Source organism: Eretmochelys imbricata, chromosome 3, assembly GCF_965152235.1.
Source record: "Eretmochelys imbricata isolate rEreImb1 chromosome 3, rEreImb1.hap1, whole genome shotgun sequence".
NCBI lineage: Eukaryota > Metazoa > Chordata > Testudines > Cheloniidae > Eretmochelys > Eretmochelys imbricata.
The window spans coordinates 199,451,881-199,471,986 of NC_135574.1; the positions used below are offsets into that span (position 1 = coordinate 199,451,881).

The 20,106-nt window shown below is 38.0% G+C and overlaps 1 protein-coding gene across 10 annotated transcripts in view; it reads left to right on the forward strand.

Annotated features, from left to right (window-relative positions):
- TASP1 (taspase 1) overlaps positions 1 to 20,106 on the forward strand; it is a 156,995-nt gene that overhangs the window by 90,486 nt on the left and 46,403 nt on the right. For 6 of the 10 annotated variants that reach the window (XM_077814073.1, XM_077814074.1, XM_077814072.1 and 3 more), the window contains one exon: positions 7,029 to 7,139. The exons of 1 other annotated variant lie outside the window; for it this stretch is intronic. In XM_077814073.1, the coding sequence (XP_077670199.1) occupies positions 7,029 to 7,139 (111 nt within the window). Of the gene's footprint in view, positions 1 to 7,028; positions 7,140 to 15,007; positions 15,455 to 15,543; positions 15,634 to 16,008; positions 16,046 to 20,106 lie in introns of all 10 variants that reach the window. 3 more of the 10 variants (XR_013345775.1, XR_013345774.1, XR_013345776.1) reach the window with 3 other exon arrangements.

Consider the following 20,106-nt stretch of genomic DNA (forward strand, 5'->3'; position numbering starts at 1 on the left):
CATTGTCAGTTTTTCAGTTGCACACTTTTTACATCCTTGCTAAATTGCAAAATTGAGTAATCAATGGTTGGTAGGTTTAAAATGATCCTAGTGTAAACTGGCCTGTCACTATTTTAATTACCTTTCCATTATGATGATGAACTAAAGTAAACTTCAGTTTCCTGAAGTTTCCAGGTGCCAGAAACAGTTACATTTGTCTGTGATAATACATAAACCTAAAAATTATTGTAATGTGAAACAGTGGAGCACACGAACGAGACTTATCTTTTTATCAGAAACTGATTATCAGTTTCACATTAAGATTACTTATTTATTTTGGAAACCTGCTGACGTATGTTTGAGTCATTGCAATATACATAAACTTAACTTCCACAGAAATGAGCTGATTTTGATGGCTAGATTACAGGTGAGCGAAACACAAATTTGAACCCAAAACATTTATACTGTAAGATCTAGAAAAGATTAGAAGATTCTCCACCACATCACTTATTTCATCTGTAGCTCCTGCATTAGTCTGTTGTACATAATAGTTTCCAGGTTTGGGTAGAGAAGGAGACAGTGCAAAGCCTGCAATAATACATGATCTAATACTTATCAGCTTCCCCATTTTGTTACTTTCTCAAGCCCTCAAAATTCTAAGTAATCCATCCCCAAAGTAATATAGTAAATCCTTTCCGCAACCTTTGCCCTGTCAAAGAGTAGGTGATGTATTGTATAATAAATTCTCCTGTTGAAAAATAGATGTAGCTGTATTGAAAACTGAAGTAACAAATGTTTCCTTTTAAAATTGGGAAAATATTCTTCTCATTACTTATCTGTCCCTACAGACTGCTAGCATGTGATGTGTTGAAAGATTTCCAAATGCACATCTAGCAACACTCTGTAAGTTTACTACTTTATTAATAGGTTGACATGAATGCTAAAAAAAAAAAAAATCACTGTTAATCCTTGGGGATGTGTGGTATGGTAGTAGTATTGAAAGTTAGTTTTCCTTGTAGTTGATCCTCTATCTCTCCAAATTCAGATTTCCCAGGAATGTCAGTGGGCTGCAGATGTCCTATAACGCACTTTCAGTTTTCTATTTTTCTCAGCCTTTTGTAACAAACTTGATGTGCCGGAGGTCTTTAAGAAAATTTTTCCCCTTGAGAATGACTGTCTTATACATCTTGTTTAAAGATGGTTAATCTCATTTTGAGGCCGGTTTTAGGAGTTGCATCAAAATCTTGAATTAGTAAACATCTGCTTGCACTCAAAAAGTTGGAGACACATGGGCTTGTCTTGGTGAATTTTCTAATTACTTTACTCAATCTCAGATTTTTACTTTTTTGCATCATATAGCATAAAATGTGTGTTTTTTTTTTTTAAAAGCTGCAGACTGTTTTGCCTAAGAAAAGGAGTAAAGATATTCCTCCATCACTCATTTTACTGCAGCATCTGGTTTTGGGTTTTTTTTTATAGTTTGTTGTAAAAGCACTACCTCTTGCAATGATAAAATGTTCATTAGTAAAATTCTCTAATTTGATTTCAAATAATTATTCAAACTACTGGTCACACATAAACAAATAGTTGTGGCTTAGTCTTCCTTAATTAGGATTGATTGCATTTGTCACCAGATAAGAATAGAGCCAGAGTTTGTTTAGAGAATGAAGAAAACAAACATCTATGAAGAATAAGAAAGGAAGTTGTTGAGGAAGAAATTTCAGTGAAGGATTAGAAATTATTACTCATGTTTTAACAGAAATTTTAGGATTTCTTCTATTTTAAGAACATGGTACAGGAGAAACTGTTCAAAATCTTGTTTCATTTCCCCTTTTTCTACTGTTACTAAATATGGGTACCCAAACTGTGGCCTGTGGACAAAATGCATTCTGTAGCACCCCCATGGATTTTCCATGTCTTTTTATACTGTACTGTATCTTGCATACATAGGGGAGAATATCTCAGTTCCATTTTGGGCAGGGGTTTTCTGGCATAGGAAGTAACATGGCAATGTTAGAATGGTCTCACGAATAACTGCTTGCAGCAGAGTATATCAGTTCATATTGTATTATCATAGTGAGGGATGCTGCTTGCGCCTTTTCTGTTTTCTGGGAACCTTACATTTTAAAGGGGATTTTCTTGTTGATTAAGAAGTCGACAGGATCCATGGAAGTATTTCCCCCTTTCCTCCGTTTGTGCTCTCAAGGGTTGCCTCCTTGTACTATGTAACCTATGTTTTTAAAAAGAACAGGAGTGCTTGTGGCACCTTCGAGACTAACAAATTTATTAGAGCATAAGCTTTCGTGGGCTACAGCCCACTTCATCGGATGCATAGACTGGAACATCTAGTAAGAAGATATACACACATACATGCAGAGAAGGTGGAAGTTGCCATACAAACTGTAAGAGGCTACTTAATTAAGATGAGCTATTATCAGCAGGAGAAAAAAAAATTCTAGTGTAGACCTGGCCTATATGATTCCACATTCAAGCAATCTCGTTACTTTCATTTAAATTTCAGTTAAATTAATTAAATTCAGTTAACAAATCTTTAGTTTGTTTAAAGACTTGTTGGAAACACCTCTATCAAATTATCTGAAATATCTCTCAGTGGAGTTTCTCCCATATTAAATTTCTTTTCCATGTTTTGCTGGTAGTGCCTAATGAGTTCTTTAAAATCTGCATTAATATAGCTGAAGTTTGTCTGTTTGGCTTAATAAGAAGCTACGAGTAGGGGCTGTATGGCTCACTTAAAGGAAACATGCTGGAAGGCTCGCACTACATGTGTACTTTCTGAGCTGCCAGGACTTGGAGCACTATAATGGAGTTACTGTCCTTATTTCCAGGCTAACTTTTGCTATAAGTTACTTCCACAGTGCCCCACACAGTAGAGTAATAGAGGAAAGACCAGAAGACCACTGATTTTGTATTGATCTGTTTTAAATGTTTAAATTTTTAAAGTCTAAAAACACTCTAAGTCTCTTTAAATTACTGCAGCCTATCTTTTGAATGTACAGGCTAGAGTGAACTGGACGCTATTCTTATCTCTGTATCTTTGGGGCTAATTTGTGTATTCAGTGTTGTATGCAAAAATAGGATTGTGCTGATTTACTCCCAGGGAGCCGATATGTTGAGTAAGAATGCTCCATTTTCAGTCTCTTTTCGGAGTAGAATCACACACTAAAAATGTGAACAAAATATAAACCAGTGCACTGGTGTCTGCCAGAGTCTGCAGTCAGGCTGAAACAGTTACTGAGTCTGAAATTCTGAAGCCTAACCATTAAATATGAGCATTTAACGTTTTCACTGATCACATGAAAATCTGCACAATATATTTTGTTGCATCTTACTTTAGCATTGCAGAGCTCAGGTTGTAGGCTGAGTTTGGGAGAGTGCCTTCAGTTATTTCTCTTCCCCATCTGAACCATGTTTGAGCTGTTTGTTTTTCTGGCATATTAGCCTTTGGTCTCAATGGGTATTATGAGCGTCATACAAATATAGGGAAAATACTTGGGATTATTCTTTCTACGTGCTTAGAAAATATGATGTACTAATTACCCTCCAGCAGAGATGATGGGGGCACTGAAGCACAGAGGTCAGGACCTGTGAAGTCAGTGGGAGTCTTTCCATTTACTTCAGCACATTTTGGATCGGACTCTAAAAATGATTTACCCATGATCAGATCAAGTTAATAGCAGTGCTGGGAATAAAACTCAAGAGTTTCTGGCTCCAAGCCTGGTGCTCAGTCCATTAATTTATGCTACCTTTTGAAGAGTCAAAGCAACGATGGTAACTTGTAGTAAGTGCAATATTTTAATATTGTAGAATAATAAGAATGTTCATGCCCTTATTTAAAAAAGAAATCCTGAAGCACTATCAACAGTTAATTCATTCGACTGGTGATTTGAGTCAGTACCGGGTTTACAATGGCGCCGGGCCCCACACTAAGAAAGGGCCGTGGTGCCCATGCCCTGCCCCCACTTGGCCTCTTCCCCTCAAAGCCCTGCCCAACGCTTGCTCCTCTCTGCCCCATCCCCGCCTCACCCCCTAATCATGCCTCTCTCCCTCGCCCCACCCCCACCCGAGTGAGCAGCAGGTGTGGCTTCAGGGGAAAGAGGCTGAATGGGGATGGGGCCTCAGGGCAGAGCGGGGAGGCGGGGCCCACAAAAGGTTAATTCAGCCGGGATTTGAGTTATCTGTTTCAGTAGCCCTTACTATTACCGCACCCATTTATTTCAATGAATCTGTTTTCTCAGTTTGTAAAACACCATGAATGTAGGTTATCTTATTTGAGCTTATGAGGTGATAGACTTATTTCTCTGTGCCAATGAGGGAAGAGCATCTTGCTAAAGCCAGAGTTTTTAGCTCTGAAGCAGCAGAGTAGAAGCCTTTTGCGTTGAAATCACATATGGGCTTTGTAGCCGCCAAGCTTTAGAGGCCTTGGAATTTGTGGGAAGAACCACAGAAATTGTGCATTTTGACTAGTTTATAAAAAAGTAAGCTTGTCAGTCCAATTGCTGTCATTAGTTTTGCACTCACGATGCAAAATCTAAGGTTGTGATAGTAGAGAAGAAAAACTTTTAGAGCTGCTTTCCAAAATGAATCAACAGATAAAATTGCATTTTATTGCATATAGAAAGTAAGAAACAATACCCTCATATTTTTAATGACAAAATATTAGCTGTAGTTTATTTGCAGATGCTTGAACCATACATGCTAAGCACCTGTTTTAAAAATCACAATTTCGAGATTGTCATACGTTTCAGTGTGTGACCTCAAGTAAATAGATAAATTTAGGTATAACATGTTTAGCTCCAGCAGTCTGAGGAAATACATAGTACACTCTTTTTTCCAAAGATCTGTACAGTAGATTTCCTTGATTTTTAGGTTAATGGGATTGTTTTAATGACTTAATAAAAAACATAGGAATACCAGGAAGCCAAAGTAAGATTGCCGTACTCTGGCAGTGAACGGTGTCCTCACTGGAACTGTATGCAGTGGGTCCTTTGTCCTGCTGGCTGGAAGAAAATGGAGGGATCCCTCTGCAATTGGTGGCAGAGAGGAGGAAGGGGGAAGTATACCTGGACAGGGCAGGGAGAAACAATAAGTGACTGGATTGGGCAAAAAGGGATTGCCCTTCCAGAGGATCTCACTGGCAACACCCACCCTCCTACCCAGGGAATCAGTAGAACTGGGTTTCTTCATGATCTACTGTGGGCATTTATGCTAATCAACTTTTTCCTTGGGGGCTGGAAAGGAACGGCAGAGTGGATTTGTCGTCTTCCCCACAGTGGCTCAGGGAGTAGTCAGGAACTTAGGTTAAGATGTCTCAACTTCGTAACTACAAAAATGGGGTAGATGTCCAGTGCAAGTACTAGTTATGGAAGGGATATGGTTATTGGATAAATTGGACTGGAACGGGTATTCCCTGATATTTTAAGCGAACGAAATTGTGCCCAAACTAAACCACATTTAGTGCTTCTTGTTTTTCTTCCGGTGTGGCTACAGTTGTTGCATTTTTTGAAAATTGTTTGTGGAGTAGAATGGCCACTGTGTGCTTGTAGGGAGGTGGTTTAGATGGAAATATTTGATTTTCATGGAAAATAATACAGATTTTAAAAACAGATTTTCAGTACTAAACATTGGACCTTGTTGTGCCTGAAAAAAAATTAAATGCCTCAAAATTGAAACCCTAATGGTAACAATCTTTGTTCTTGAAGTATACATGTGATGCTTCCAAACCAAACAGAAGTAGAATCAGAGGATTGATAATGGGATTTCTTAACAACCAAGGCCAGTAACCAGTGACCTAAATTAAATGATTTTAAATGATTGTCATCTCTCAGCTGTTCAGGTGGGCTGATATGCTAGCTCTGTAGGAGGCCTATTTCCTCTTTTTTTGCTAACTGGAGCACAGTTGATAGCCCACTTCAGCTTCCCTAGACAGATATAATTGGGGCCTATTTAGGCCCTTGCTATCTGATTGATCCTCCCACTGACTAGTGGAATAAAACCTGCCAGCTTGTGGAAGACAGAAGAAGATATGCCCTTAGACATCTTATGCCCCCAAAATATCACAAATTCAGTCTCCCGTCCAAGAAAACATAGTTGTAATAAACATGCAGCATACAACTTGAACTGAACTGTATATGCTAAAGGATCATTGTAGACTTATAGCATACCATAGCAGAAAAAACATAGATGAAAAGACTAGCATATACACCAGAAGCATAGGTTAATTAACTTTTCTTCCGGCTTGTCAGTAAATTGCAGAACACTATGTTAAAACATTGAGGCAATGACTAAAGGTCTGCATGAAAAACTTAGTTTCTTTAGACAAAGTTTTGTGAGCTAGTGGAGTTCTTAGCAAGAAACATAAAACCCAAGAGCAGATGTGCCTTCAAAACCTAATTACAAGTAAACTTCCCTTATTCCTATGTTGTGATTGGAAAACTGAGGCAGAAAGGCTAAATCATACTAGGAGGTGGTGGTAAAGATGGGATTAAACTTGGAAGTTTTTGACTCTAAAACCTGCACTCAGATTATTATATTTAGCAATATTATATCATTTATGTAATGACCATAAGATTATCTGTGAAAAGTAGATCTGTGCTTTACAAACTTCTAATCTAAGGGGTAGATTATACGATTATTCATTTGAGTGACCACTATGATTACTTGTGTGTAGATGACTCATGTGAGTTACGGTTGCAGAATCTGGAGGGAGATCATTGGTCATACAGCATGATACTTTCCCTTTTCTTCTTAACACTTTTCCTTACCTGTTTGCTTTCTGTGTATTTAATCCCTGCCTCTTTTCTCTGTGTGTCTTTACCATGGAGTGAAGTGAATTTACCATTAAAGTGAATTATACTGTCAGGTTGGATTGCTGATATTTGGACTTGCAGGGGAACCAATGTCAGAACCTTTAATAGAATAGTGAAATCATCTATCGAATACAGCTCTTTACTGTGTGGTTATAAAAGAACTATCAGTACCTGTGAGTAGTAACTATATTCTAATCATTCTTGGTGGTGGTATTTGTATAGGTTGTGGAGAGCACCTTGTAAGGACCATACTGGCCAGAGAATGTTCACGTGCTTTGCAAACAGAAGATGCCCACCAGGCTCTGCTAGAGACTATGCAAAACAAGTTTATTAGTAAGTATACAATTCATCAGAAAACTGCCTAACCGTACATGTTTATCGTTTCTGTTTGAAAAGAAAAACAATCCATTGAAATATAATTGAAATTTTGCAATTCCTCTTGGAGCTACTTGGTGGTCTTGAAGCTGTAGACAGAGATTAAGTAATATGTTGTAATGTATTTAGTGAATGATAAATTAAGTCGCAGCAAAATACATACAGGAAAGGAAAATATATTCCTTGGTTGGGAAGTCATTGAATGTTAAAAGCCAGGGAACAGATAGTTTAGAGGGAGGAATTTTCTAGGTTGAATCACTAACTGTAGTAAAGAGTGAATTTGTTAGGAATTAGTGGTTTAATTATCACAGAGGCTATAAAATGCTTCTTCCCATGCCCCCTTTTTTATGTAGTGGAAATTAAGATCCATTTTATTTTTTGATTAAAAATCCTGTATGTGGACAGATTCTGGTTTGTGAATTAAATAATAATTTTTTTTCTGAAAAAGAAATATGGATTTCATTGAAGACAATAAATAGAAAAGGCAAACACTGATTGTTATATGTTTTTCTTCCCCCTTAACATAATGATTACAATTGTGGATCCTATTCAGTCATTGTGTGTCACATATTTTTGACTATTTTGTTGTGTGTATGGATGAAAAATATAAGTACAAAACTTGAATAAAATAAAGTAAGAAAACAAACGTCATCCAAAATTTGGGCATCAGATTTTCACCAACTAATCAATTCTAGATAAACCTAGAGTCCAGGAGATACCATGGATTACAGTGAGACTTTTGAGATATGTAATATGTCGGGCTTCACTGTAGTCTAATCTTACAGCATTCAGAAATATAAGGACTGTTTAAGTTCCTAAGCGGTTGAGCATAGGTCATGTGTCTCTTAAGTGTGCAAGTACCTTGCTCCTGGGTGATGTGATCGGGGCAGTGACTTACTGGAAAACTTCTTAATTGCAACTCATTACTTTTTTTTATTTCAGTCTAGACATACCATGTTAAACCTTCATACACAAACAATATATAGGTGTGTGAGCCTCTAGCACAGTGATACTCCAACTGAGACTCAGGAGCTGAAAGTTGCTCTTTAATATGTCTCCTGCAGCTCTTTGCAGCACATGATATTAAAACACTCTGATTTAATTATTAACCAGTCAGGATGCTTTTCCTATGTTGTTAACCAATTGTCGAATACTTGGTCAGTCATTTTGCTATGAGAATAATATATATATAAAAATAGTAAATGAAACAATGAATTCACAGTACTGTGGCTCTTTTGGGTAATGTTGATCACTAGTTTGGCTCTTGAACCACTGAGGTCTGAGTATCATCTCCCCTCTAGCTACCACTAGAATAAAGAGGGCAGTGGAAAACTGATACATTTTATAATGTGCCTGATACCAGGCCTGAAGCTAACTCTGATTATAAGAAAGCAGCACTGAATGCAGTTCACTGCTTTAATCCTATTTCTTAAACTCTTATTATGCTTAAATCTATGTTATCAAGGTATAGTCAGGTTGGCTGGTTTATTGTTTAAAAATAGAAATCCTAAATATTCTAAATGTCACTTGACTAGTCATAATTGAAAATATTACACTGTCTGATGCCATTTATTGCAGTGCAAAAAGGGCTCAGTCCCTAAATCAAGGTGAGGCAAAGTCAAGAAAAATTGGAGAACTAGATTGTGGTGGTAGAGACAAGCTCTGGAAGTCAAATAATAGTTGTGATGAGGGTATTCAACTTGAGGTTCTAAAGAGGTAATATTTAATTTTGGTGTTAGTTTGTCAAGTTATTATAGTGGAACTGAAGTGTTCATGATCTTTTCAGGAGATTTTCTGGAAACAGAAAAATGGCAAAGTTGCTTCAAATTGTAGATAAGGTTTTTGTTTGTGATATTTAGGTCAACTAAAAGTTGCTGCCTAATTTTGACCAGATATTTATAACTTGCTGGCAATTTCCTTTTATTTATTTGTCAGAAACTTTACTTTAAGTAAAGGGAGACTTTTCACCTTGCTTTATATTTTAGTGTGTGTATTTGTATCTCTGTATCCCAAGGTGCAGTTTGAAAATGAAGAAACTATTCTGAAATTAATTCATGTTATGATTAAAAAAAACCACTTGTTTACATGGGTACTTTACAAATCACATTAGATAATTAGTAGATGCCCCTTCCATGCTCTAGGTGCCCTTGCAATGCTAAATTTGCGTTCTTGTAAAATGTGTATATGATCAATATGCTGCTTAATTATCCCTGCATAAATAAGATCAGTAATAAATAGCTTAGGCTAAGACAAAACTCTTCCCTTCAGATGTTATTCTCCCATGTCCAGGTGAAAAGATAGATCTTACAGTATGTTCAGAAGGCAAAGGGGAAAGCAAGTTCTAGAGCCAATGGGGTCTTCACTGCAAGTGTCTTGCCATTAGCTCCTCTCCATGTAGAAAGCTAGATCTCCATCTTGGCCACTGCCTCTGATCGCCACTGCAATTTGTGTGATATGGGGAGAGATGCAATGTTTTAAGTCCCGGTAGAATATTTGTGTTGCAATAGTGCCTCGGAGCCTCAGTCAAGGACCAGGACCCCATTGTGTTAGGCGCTGTACAAAGACAGAACAAAGATGGTGTCTGCTTAAAAGTAGCACAAATATATTTTTAGCACGTTTAACCATTTAACTAGTGGCACAGAATTGGGCAGTAATCTGTCGAAGACAAGCAGCTGTTTTGTAGGCAGGATTTACCCATTTTATAACATTACTGTCTAATTCAGAACAGCATTGTGAAAGTGTTAGGCAAATTGATCCAAATCTTTGTCTTAAAAAAACATTCTTTGCAGTTCTAATTTACTGTAATGGAAAATGTAAAGGGAAAGATTAAATATAGCCCAGTTCAAGACATTATATGCTCTGTAGAATTCTTACATTACTAGTTGAAATAAGAGTTTTGTTAGACCCAGAACTTTCTTTTGATTTGCAGTAGGATGGATAAAGGAAAATACACTTCACGTATTTTTAACCACTTTTCATGTTAGCACACCAAACCCATAAGAAAACGGTTGACAAAAATAGTTCTTTAATAATACTGTATGCTAACCAGCTGATTACAGACCAAAAGCTCAGGTGCTAGTTAAGTAGCAAATATGGGGGGGGGAAGGTATTCTTTTAGGTTGATTTGTGTTTATTTTAATTACTTCAAGCAAAAATACTCATGCCATGATTCCCCAGTAACTTACTGTTAGTTGGTGGTAAGAAGCTTTTGAACCAATCTTGTATGATGGACTGTTCTATTTTTAAATGGCTATTACATGTGTGATGCTAGTAAGCCAAGTGCCACCTCTGGCAAAGGCCTAGGCATCAGCTGACAAACTCGTAGCTGGAAGCCAGGCCAGTTCACTCGTTTATTGGCATATAGATCAAAGTGATTGTTAAATATGTAAGAATGTATGTAGTGTTTAAACTTCATGAAAACTAATGGGATGTTACCAGCATGGTTTTCACTTATTTGTATCCTGTTACATACAATATAAATGTTTGCTATTACATTATATAACTAAATAACCCATCTAATGAGAAAGAAGCCTTGTGTAATGCAAATGAAGAACTTTAACAGGAAAGTACTACTTCTTGAGCATTTGAAGGTCAGTGGACATTATATGTGATGATCAGAGAGCAAAGACTCTAAACGCATTCCTCTCTCTCCGCCATTGAAGAAAAAGTTTGGGTAGGCATCCTGTCAGCTTCTTTTCTGTGAGAAAATGCTGTACGTGTAGATATAAGGAAAAATTCTTCCTCTCTGGACTGTTTGGGTTGTAACAGGGCAGAATAACTGAATGAGAAGACTGATATCCCCAGAGTTTTCTGGGTAGTGTTGAGAGACTTTTGGAAAAGTGACAGATTACTACATCTTCTTCATTTCAAAGTATAGACTCTGACTCACCGATACATACATTTTTACCTGTTTTAACCTCTCAACAACTCTCATTCCTTTCTCCTAGCTAATAAACCATTAGTTAGTTTACTGTAGAATTGGCTGCCAACATTGTCTTTTGGTGTGAGATCTAGGTTGGAAATTGACCTGCATTTGTAACTGGTCTCTTGGGACTGGGTGCAATCTCAATATTTTATAATTTTTTTATAAGTGACCATTTATCACATAGTCCAGCTTGCCTGGGTGGCAAGATAGACCAGAGTGTCTAAGGGAACTGTCTGTGACTCCATGATAAGACTGATTTCACCAAGCCGGTAACAAATGTGAACTCCCAGATCACTATATCAATTATAGAACATTCCACCATTTTGGGGTGTCTGTCCTGCTTTTGACAGTCTGCCCTGAAGTAGGCACTCGTGGTCATGAGCCACTCCAGACAGTGTGACCATGTGGTATATAAATTCAGTGTTCTTTAGTATGAAATCTTTTAAATTCAGAGGAAACAATGTTAAAGAACATCATTACATTGAACGCTACCTAGCCTTTTATGTGATTCACCTATGGTGCTAATAGTGAAGAGAATAATGGAGAAAACTGAAATGTTTTTTGGTAAAGATCTTGAAAACCTTAGTAAACTCTAACCCCTTCAATATTCCTATCTGTTGGTAGTTTTCAGTGCTGGCTACTCAGGACAGGCAAAGCTCTTCCTGGTTGTATCCACAGTATACAGGTCAAGGCACCACATATTTAGAGCAAGGGTGCAGGAACAGGCTGGAGAGAGAAGAATGGAACCAAAGTAAGAATGGGAACTGGATTGTGGAGAAAACAGGACTATCGTTTCTTTCCTGGGTTTAGAAGGATGAGTCCTCAGTGTGTCCTTTGAACCCCAGATTCAGCAAAGCACTTGAGCCCCATTAAAGTCAATGGGACTTAAGTACGTTGTTAGGTGCTTTTGCTGAGCTGGGGTCTTTTCCTGCCTACTCATCCTCACTTGTTATGCAGTTTGTTGCATCATGGCTTTTCTTAAAAGCTGTGCTTGTGTGTGTGTTTCAGAGGGGACTCTCCTGAACAAGCACTTCTGCAAGGTAAACTTTATTTGTAGAAGTCTTGGGGAATGTATTGTCAGTAGATTGTCCAGATAGGACAAGATAATGAGAGGACGGTATCATTTGTGGTTTCCCTGTTGATCCAGGTGGTAAGTGCATAACATTTGGGACTTCATGACCTTGGTGCTATATATGAGGTTTTGGGAGGAGAAACGAAAGTGTGCTGTGGAGGAAGACATGAATGAAATAATAGGTTAGAATAGTGCAATATTGAAGGAACAAATTCTGAGGAATAAGAAACACAAGATAGTCAGCAAAAGTCTTGAGAAAGGAAACATAAGGTCTGTGGGCATAAATGTAAGTTAAAAATAGTTGATCTAAATGAAACTATTCTGAAAAGATTAAAAGAAATACCAGGATATTGAAGGAGAATGCGAAAAGAGATGGTCCCAAAAAAGTAGATTTCTTTTAATTTAATTTGTCGCAGTAAGGCTATGACGATACCAACACAAGAGCAATGTTTACATACATTTTATTGTGGGGTATACCAGTCATAGAAACCTCTGACAGGTGCATTAGAAAAGACTGAGAAAGATGGGCAGATTTACTTAAGTTTTGTGTGATAGGGCATCTGAGTTTTTTTCTATGTCTACCCTGGATCCTCTGTACTTACTACACATTAAGGAGACTCTGCCAAAAGCAGCTATTCCTCTTGGTGACTAATTGGAAAAACATCTTACTATATGAAAGGTTTGCTAGAAGCCATAGATAAACAAGCTGGTCTGTAGGATGAACAGAAAAACCATTCAGTAGTGACAAACTTGGGGCTGTTTAAGTGAGGCAGATTTTGGCAAAGTAGAAATAAAGTCCATGTGGAATGAAAAGTGTGTTCTTAATCTAGTTAGGTGGGACAGAATAACATTTTTGAACTAGGACTGTGCTTAAACTTGGTTTTAAAGGCTATCATCCTTCCTGGAGATGAAGATTTTCTGATTACAAGCATAATCGGAAGTCAGAGAATCTGGCTTTGTCCCAGGTGTGCTGTGTGAACTTAAATTAGTCACTTTGCTTCGGTATCCCTTAGTTTCCCCATTTATAATAAGGATGATAGTGCCCAAATTCACAGGAGTTGTGAGAGTTAACTCATTCATGTTTCCAAAAGTCTTGGAAAGACTCAAATAAAAAAGCAGATGACATGAATAGCATTCATTGCCAAAATGCTTATTGCTTTGGTTAAGAATGAAGACAAAATTGTGTGCTTATTTTGTAATGTGTATTAGGCCCTGTTTGTAATTAAAACCTATTTATTATATATTCTTAGTCACTGCTTTCCAAAAAATATTTGGTACATGTTAGATATTGATCCATTACTCGTGCTTACTATTAATGCCTATTGGTATCTGTGAATGAATACAGGAAACCCAGATGAATATTACTGCTTCCAGTAACCTATCAACAGAGGAGTCTCAAACTTAAGTGCAGTTTTGTGAGTGCTTGGCAATTCTGAAAATCAGGCACAGCATTAATTTTTGCAAAATATTACCCCAAGGGGAAAATTTATGCTGAAATATTAGGCTTAAACTACGTAACTCTTATTTTCTTGTGAACTTTCACAGATTTTGATTTTCGCTGATATAAAGTTTACTTAAGCTATATCATACCATACAAGTTTTCCTTCTACTGTGAAATAACTGGATAAATTAGGTTAATAGCCTCCTCCAGACAGCATGGCTGGTTTTTTTGCTCCTCTTTCTTAAACCCGTACTTTTTGGTCACATTAAGCTTCTAATAAAATAGTTCTGGACCAAGCGAAAAAGAATGGTTTAGCAAGGCAGAACTGAAGTGAATGGTCAAAAGTAAAAATTTTGGACCCATGAACAGCTGATTTTGGCCTTTGCCATCAGATTCTTGCTTCCTGTTTACAGAACTCCTGAAATCTTCACAGAACCTTGGGAATTCTTCCAATTAGGGAAAGCCTGCCTTAGACACTTGGAGCTGTTTAAACAGCAGGTGATGTGCTTCCCTCGTCCCTTTGTTTAGAGCCAAATTATTATGGATAACACACAATTTCTGGTTGAGTAGGAGGTGGGGAAATTAAATTTAGACTTTTGTAAATGGAATGGGTTTAATATACTAAATAGAAGAGCAGTAGATTGGTACACGGAGTAAGAATGGTGTTCTATAAACACAAATATCTTTCATACAAAACAGTGGATTTTGTTACTCATCCATTCCTTTCAAATGTGGCCAAGTTTGAGGAATGCAGACTTGAGAGTAAATGTTTGTGCCATCTCACAGGCAGGAGATTCAGCCTATTCACATGGAAATATTATAAATTGTAGTTTAGAGTTTCTTATAAAGTATTAAAGAAAACCCTTTGAAAACCATAAACAGAATCTGTTGCTTTTCAGTCCTAGGAGGCAAAAATATTTTCAAATCTTTATTGCCTAGGTTGCTGTATTAATGTATTTTAGGGTACAGTTTGTACATGAAATAACTGATCTGCTCTTGTTAATTATCATTGGAAAGCATGTACCATTTTGGATACGCTTAACTATAACATTAAATAATTCAATGGAAAATAACTAAATGGGGGTGGGGTTATAGCTCAAGTTCTATAGAATAGAACAGAAATGGCATTAGCGGTGGTGATGGACAATCTCTTGATGCCAGAGGATGATGGGCAGACCTCTATTCTCATATTTGTGGATCTCTCGGTAGCATTTGTTCATGATACTTCTGTCCCATCTGAGAGAGGATGCTGAGGTCAAGGGAAAGGCAGTGAAATTGTTTGAGATCTTCCTGGAGGGATGCCCCTAAAGGGTTTGGATGGGGAACTGCAAGTGAGATGGCATCTGGTGGCAAAGGTGCAGAGTCTCACAGGATCAATTTTCTTTTAGCTTACCTTCAACCACTGGCAGAAATGGTGAGAGATCGTGAACCCAAGTGTCAAGATAATGCATAATCTACCTAATCTTCGCACTATGACAGAATCATTAGATTGGACTTGCCCAGTGCCAGTTTGAGATTAATTTATGAATGAGTACTACCCGGCTGAAGTTGAACCCTTGGAAACTGGAGATCATGCTTATTGGAGAAGGAAAACATGCTGAGGACTGAATGCTTCTGAATTCTTTAAGTACACCAAGCTCTTGCAGACTAGCTTCTGCAAGTAAAACATTCTACTTTCTATGGCTGGCTGTCTGGCTGCACCCAACTCTGGTGGATGATGCCTTGACTTCAGTTGTTGCACTCCCTTGTTACTCCTGACTTGACTACAGCAAAACATTCTACCCTGGTTATGAAAACAGCAGCTATTTGGAAACCTCAGCTAATACATAATACAGGTACATACTTCAAACCTGTCCTCTCTGGTCTCTGTTGGCTTCCTATACAGTATCACATCAAATTCAAGATCTTGGTCTCTATCTTCAAGGTATTTTATGATTTGGGCTCAGGATATTTAAAATCACCTAAAGTGCTGGGATGAAGATCATGACTGAGAACACCATTCCTCAGGCACAAGGTAATGGCTTGTATGGTAAGGGTAAGACTCCCACAGGATTTAAGAATGTTAATTTCAACACCTTCTGTTCCAAATCCAAGGAGTATTCTATTGACCTTGCTTTCACTAGTGCTTTCACATTTATACATTCGTGTACAAGCCATCCTCTCCCTGGAGGGAGAGAAGGAAAACTGACCACTGATTACCCATTCCTGGCTGGCCAAGTTTTGAAATCTAATTTCTTGATTTAGAATGCTAATTAAACATGTAATGCTTTTGTTATTTCAGAGTCTTATAGACTGCAGAGAAATATGTTTAGAAAAATTGATCAATTTTGTCTACATCACCAGTTATCAGGATTTTTTGGTTGTTTTTGTTTTGTTTTATTTTTTGTAGTTAACATGAGTTACAGATGATCTGGTGGAAAAATCCGGTAAGTGATTTATGAGAAATTATCTTCAGGTTTTTTTTAAATAATAATAATAATAATGAAGCTCCACATCAGTATATTCATTAAAATTGGCTACTATTTAGTCTTTTGATGTGAGGATTTAAACACCCATACTGAGTTCCTTAAATAGATTTTTAACTTTCGTTTATAGTTCAAGCGTGTTTTTCACTCTAAGTGAAATATTTACCCCTGTGAAGGGGCTAGCACAGGGCCTATGCACCACTCAAATCCCCATTAAGTCAGTCTGGTCTTCAGCAAGAGGGATTTCATCCTCTGTGCTTCCTACACCATCACTTCCATGAATATATAGGGATGTTTGCGAGCGCATAACTTAGGCATTGCTCTTTGGCAGTGTAATTTATATTGCGTGTGTCCTTTTAAAAAAGAGCTGTCATGCCATTAAAGTTCTTGAATACTCTCAAATACTAGATCATAACTGTTCTATAAAGTAAACATTTTGGGTGAGGAATGGGGAGAACAAACGAGTTTTAGCAAACTGGTCTTCAGTGTCCTAACCACATCTGTGTGGACCATCCTATGGACCATCCTGTTGAAATCTCTCTTCTCTGTAATCATTTTGTGACTGTGCCCTGGACACAAGTAGCAAATGATATTTAGCAAGGTAGACTGAAGACAAACTTGAGCTATGAACACTAAATGTAACTGACTCGTTTACAGTGCTAATGAAGATGTGTTGCGATTGTTTATGGAGATTCAAGGTACAGTAAGCTTGGCTTTTTTGATGTCTATAGTGACATTTCAGTTGCTAAGATTGTACCTTCCTAAAGAGAACTTCAGAGGGATAGCTCAAAAAGCCAAGCAAACTCTGGCAGGAAAGTCTGCCGAGAGAACCTTGCAAACCCCACTGTAGGGAGAAGGGTTTGACATTTTTTGGAACCTTGCAAACCCCACTGTAGGGAGAAGGGTTTGACATTTTTTGGAGCTCCCAGGATGGGAGCTCTCCTAATACCACACAGGTCATGGTGATTGATGGGAAAAAGGTCCATGCTCAGACAGCCACAGGACTGCCAGGGGACAAAGTTACATAGCATGGCTGCTTCCTAGCTCTTCCATGAGGCCATCCCACCTCCCAGAACCTTTGCAGCATCCATGGTGGTCTGGAGGGCAAGAAAACTGCCATAGAGGCATTGCTGCCCCTTTCCCATGGGAGCAGGGGAGATCCTACTGAGGAAAGGCTGTACCAGTCCTAGCATGAGAGAAACATACTACACATTAACAGTAAACATACTCTACATATTTTAAGTATATGTACGTTTTTTAAAATAAACTTAAGATTGTTAACATGCCTTTGTGGAATAAAACTGGCTAAAAAGTTAATAGAAGCAATACAGACTAAAACATTTTGAATGTGTGCTCCAGGAGAAACTTTAGTTAACACCTTATTAAACTCTAATGCTTGATGCAAGAGGTTGGACTAGATGAGCCAGGTGGTCCTTTTCAACCCTATCATGGTGGCTAGTGATTGTTTTTTAAAAAAGAGAGTGGAAATGCTTTTTTCATTTTCTCCATGAAACTCATTAGTTGGTTTAAAGTCTTTGATTTTTGGAATTTGGAAGCCTATAAAAACCTAGTAAAAAGTACTTTGTTTTTAATAGCAACCTAGAAACACTAACACCCATTTACATTATTAATATGGAAAGGAAAAACTTGGAGAGCCAGGGTCTGCCAGTACTTACTCCATGCATTGGTAAGTTTGCTCTGAAAGCCCACAACCCACCTTATTTGCAGAGCTCTGTAGCTTACTGCCATGAAAATGAAACCGCCAAAGGGCCAAGGGGTCCTTAGAGAGCTTCCAGCCTAACTGGTAAAGAAGCTAACATCACTCCTTTTCTTCAGCCCGTAATCTGATTAATAAATTTAATGGTAAAACTGGAAATCTGGAATTATTGTCAAGATCCTCCTTTGTATGCATAGGTATTCACCATCAAAGCAGTATTGTTTAGTTATTTGTGTGTATGTCTTTCTGTTTGTTTGTTTTTTTTTTAAATATCCGACTAATGCAGTGGTGGGCAACCTGTGGCCTGTCAGGGTAATCTGCTTGCGGGCCATGAGACAGTTTGTTTACATTTTGCATGGCCACCCGCAGCTCTCAGTGACCGCGGTTCGCTGTTCCCGGCCAGTGGAAGCTGCGGGAAGTGGGGACCAGCACATCCCTGCGACCCGCACTGCTTCCCGCAGCTCCCATTGGCTGAGAACGGTGAACTGCAGCCACTGGGAGCTGTGAGCGACTGTGCAAATGTAAATAAACTGTCTCGCGGCCCACCAGTGGATTACCCTGACGGGCCACAGGTTGTCCACCACTGCTCTAATGTAATATATGTGGACAGGTAGATACCATGTTTCTACATATCAAATATAAGTAATAGAATGCTGAAAGCTTTAATAAAAAGCATTGTTCCAACATTCATCATTTCCTTAAGACAACGAGCATACAGCTCCTTAAATGGAATTCGCAAAAAGAAAAGGAGTCCTTGTGGCACCTTAGAGACTAACCAATTTATTTGAGCATGAGCTTTCGTGAGCTACAGCTCACTTCATCAGAGCTGTAGCTCACGAAAACTCATGCTCAAATAAATTGGTTAGTCTCTAAGGTGCCACAAGGACTCCTTTTCTTTTTGCGAATACAGACTAACACGGCTGTTACTCTGAAACCTTAAATGGAATTGTCTCTCTTTAGATTCACTCACTTTTCTTGTGGGTTTTGTTAAGGATTTTTGCTAAAACTGGAGAGATTTTAAAAACACCTTTCTGTAGGTGCTTTAGCAGGACTTGTTTCTACTTCTGTATGGAAGGGTCTGTTCACGGTTCTCCTAAATTAACACGTATTTTAATGGTGTGCACTATATTCAACTATATAAATATCTTTAAAAATCTGGCATGTAAAGTCTCAAGCAGAGTACAAATTTTTGCTGCAGCTTTTTTAAAAATCCAACTTATTTTAAATTGCTGTGGTAGTTTCAGTTAAATTTAGAGATCTCTGGATCCAGATGCTTTCTTGTGCTTACATATTTAACAAATGAAGGTGCATGAAATCAAAACCTGACTCTCCGTTTAGTGTGTATTCATATCAATCACCTTTATCAAAGATACCCTGTATAGCTTTAGCACTAAGTTTAATGTGATGCATAACATCAGCATAGACAGGGCAAATGACTTCATTTCAATTTGAGGTGTGCACAGGCTTAGTAAGTCCAGTGGCATAGTACAAAACGAACATCTTTGTGGACTAATGGCCTCTGAACCTTCTTTAGTAACGTAATACAAAAGTATTTAAAACTGGGAAGTGTTACTTTGTTTGCACTGTATCAGTACTGCTTAACACAGTTTTGCCGCTTATACCTTTCCATAGTAAATGTTTACATCCAAATTATCAAGACATAAAAAGTTAATTACAAGGGAGCTAGTAGTGGTTCCTGTAGCATGGAAGACAGTAGATCTAAATACAATGCACCTGATGAGGGAGTGGCTAGTCCATGGAGCTGGTAACAGTAAATGGAACACTACATCTGCCTTAGAATGGATTTACCTATCCACTATCATCCAATATCATATCTTTAATGCTCTAAATGAAGAGTTGGCATCAAGCCTAGGTTTCTATTAGGCAGGTTCCCACCATCATCAAATAAACCAAAACAGTTGGGCACTGTTGTTGTCAGTCTTGGCAAAGACTAAGTTTTAAATGGACTTGGAAACTAAGTTGCCCATCCTAGATACCTGTCCTTCCAGGGCAGGGCTGAAGTCTGAGGCAAACCGGAAGGGTCAAGTATCGTGTCCTTGCACTATTTTATACCAGTTCTGTGGATCAAGCTCTGATGGTTGTAATCTAACAACCTTTCATAAGGATTAGATTCCCTTAAAAATTGATCGGTTACCTACACGGTTTCATTTTACAGACAGAACTTGCTTGTCATGCAGTTTCTGAGAGGAAACCTGTGTGCTTTAGCCTAACTTTACATTGACGCTCAGCCTCAGCCACTCCCACTGAATTCAATGGGAGCAGTGAGTCCTGAGCTGTGAAAATT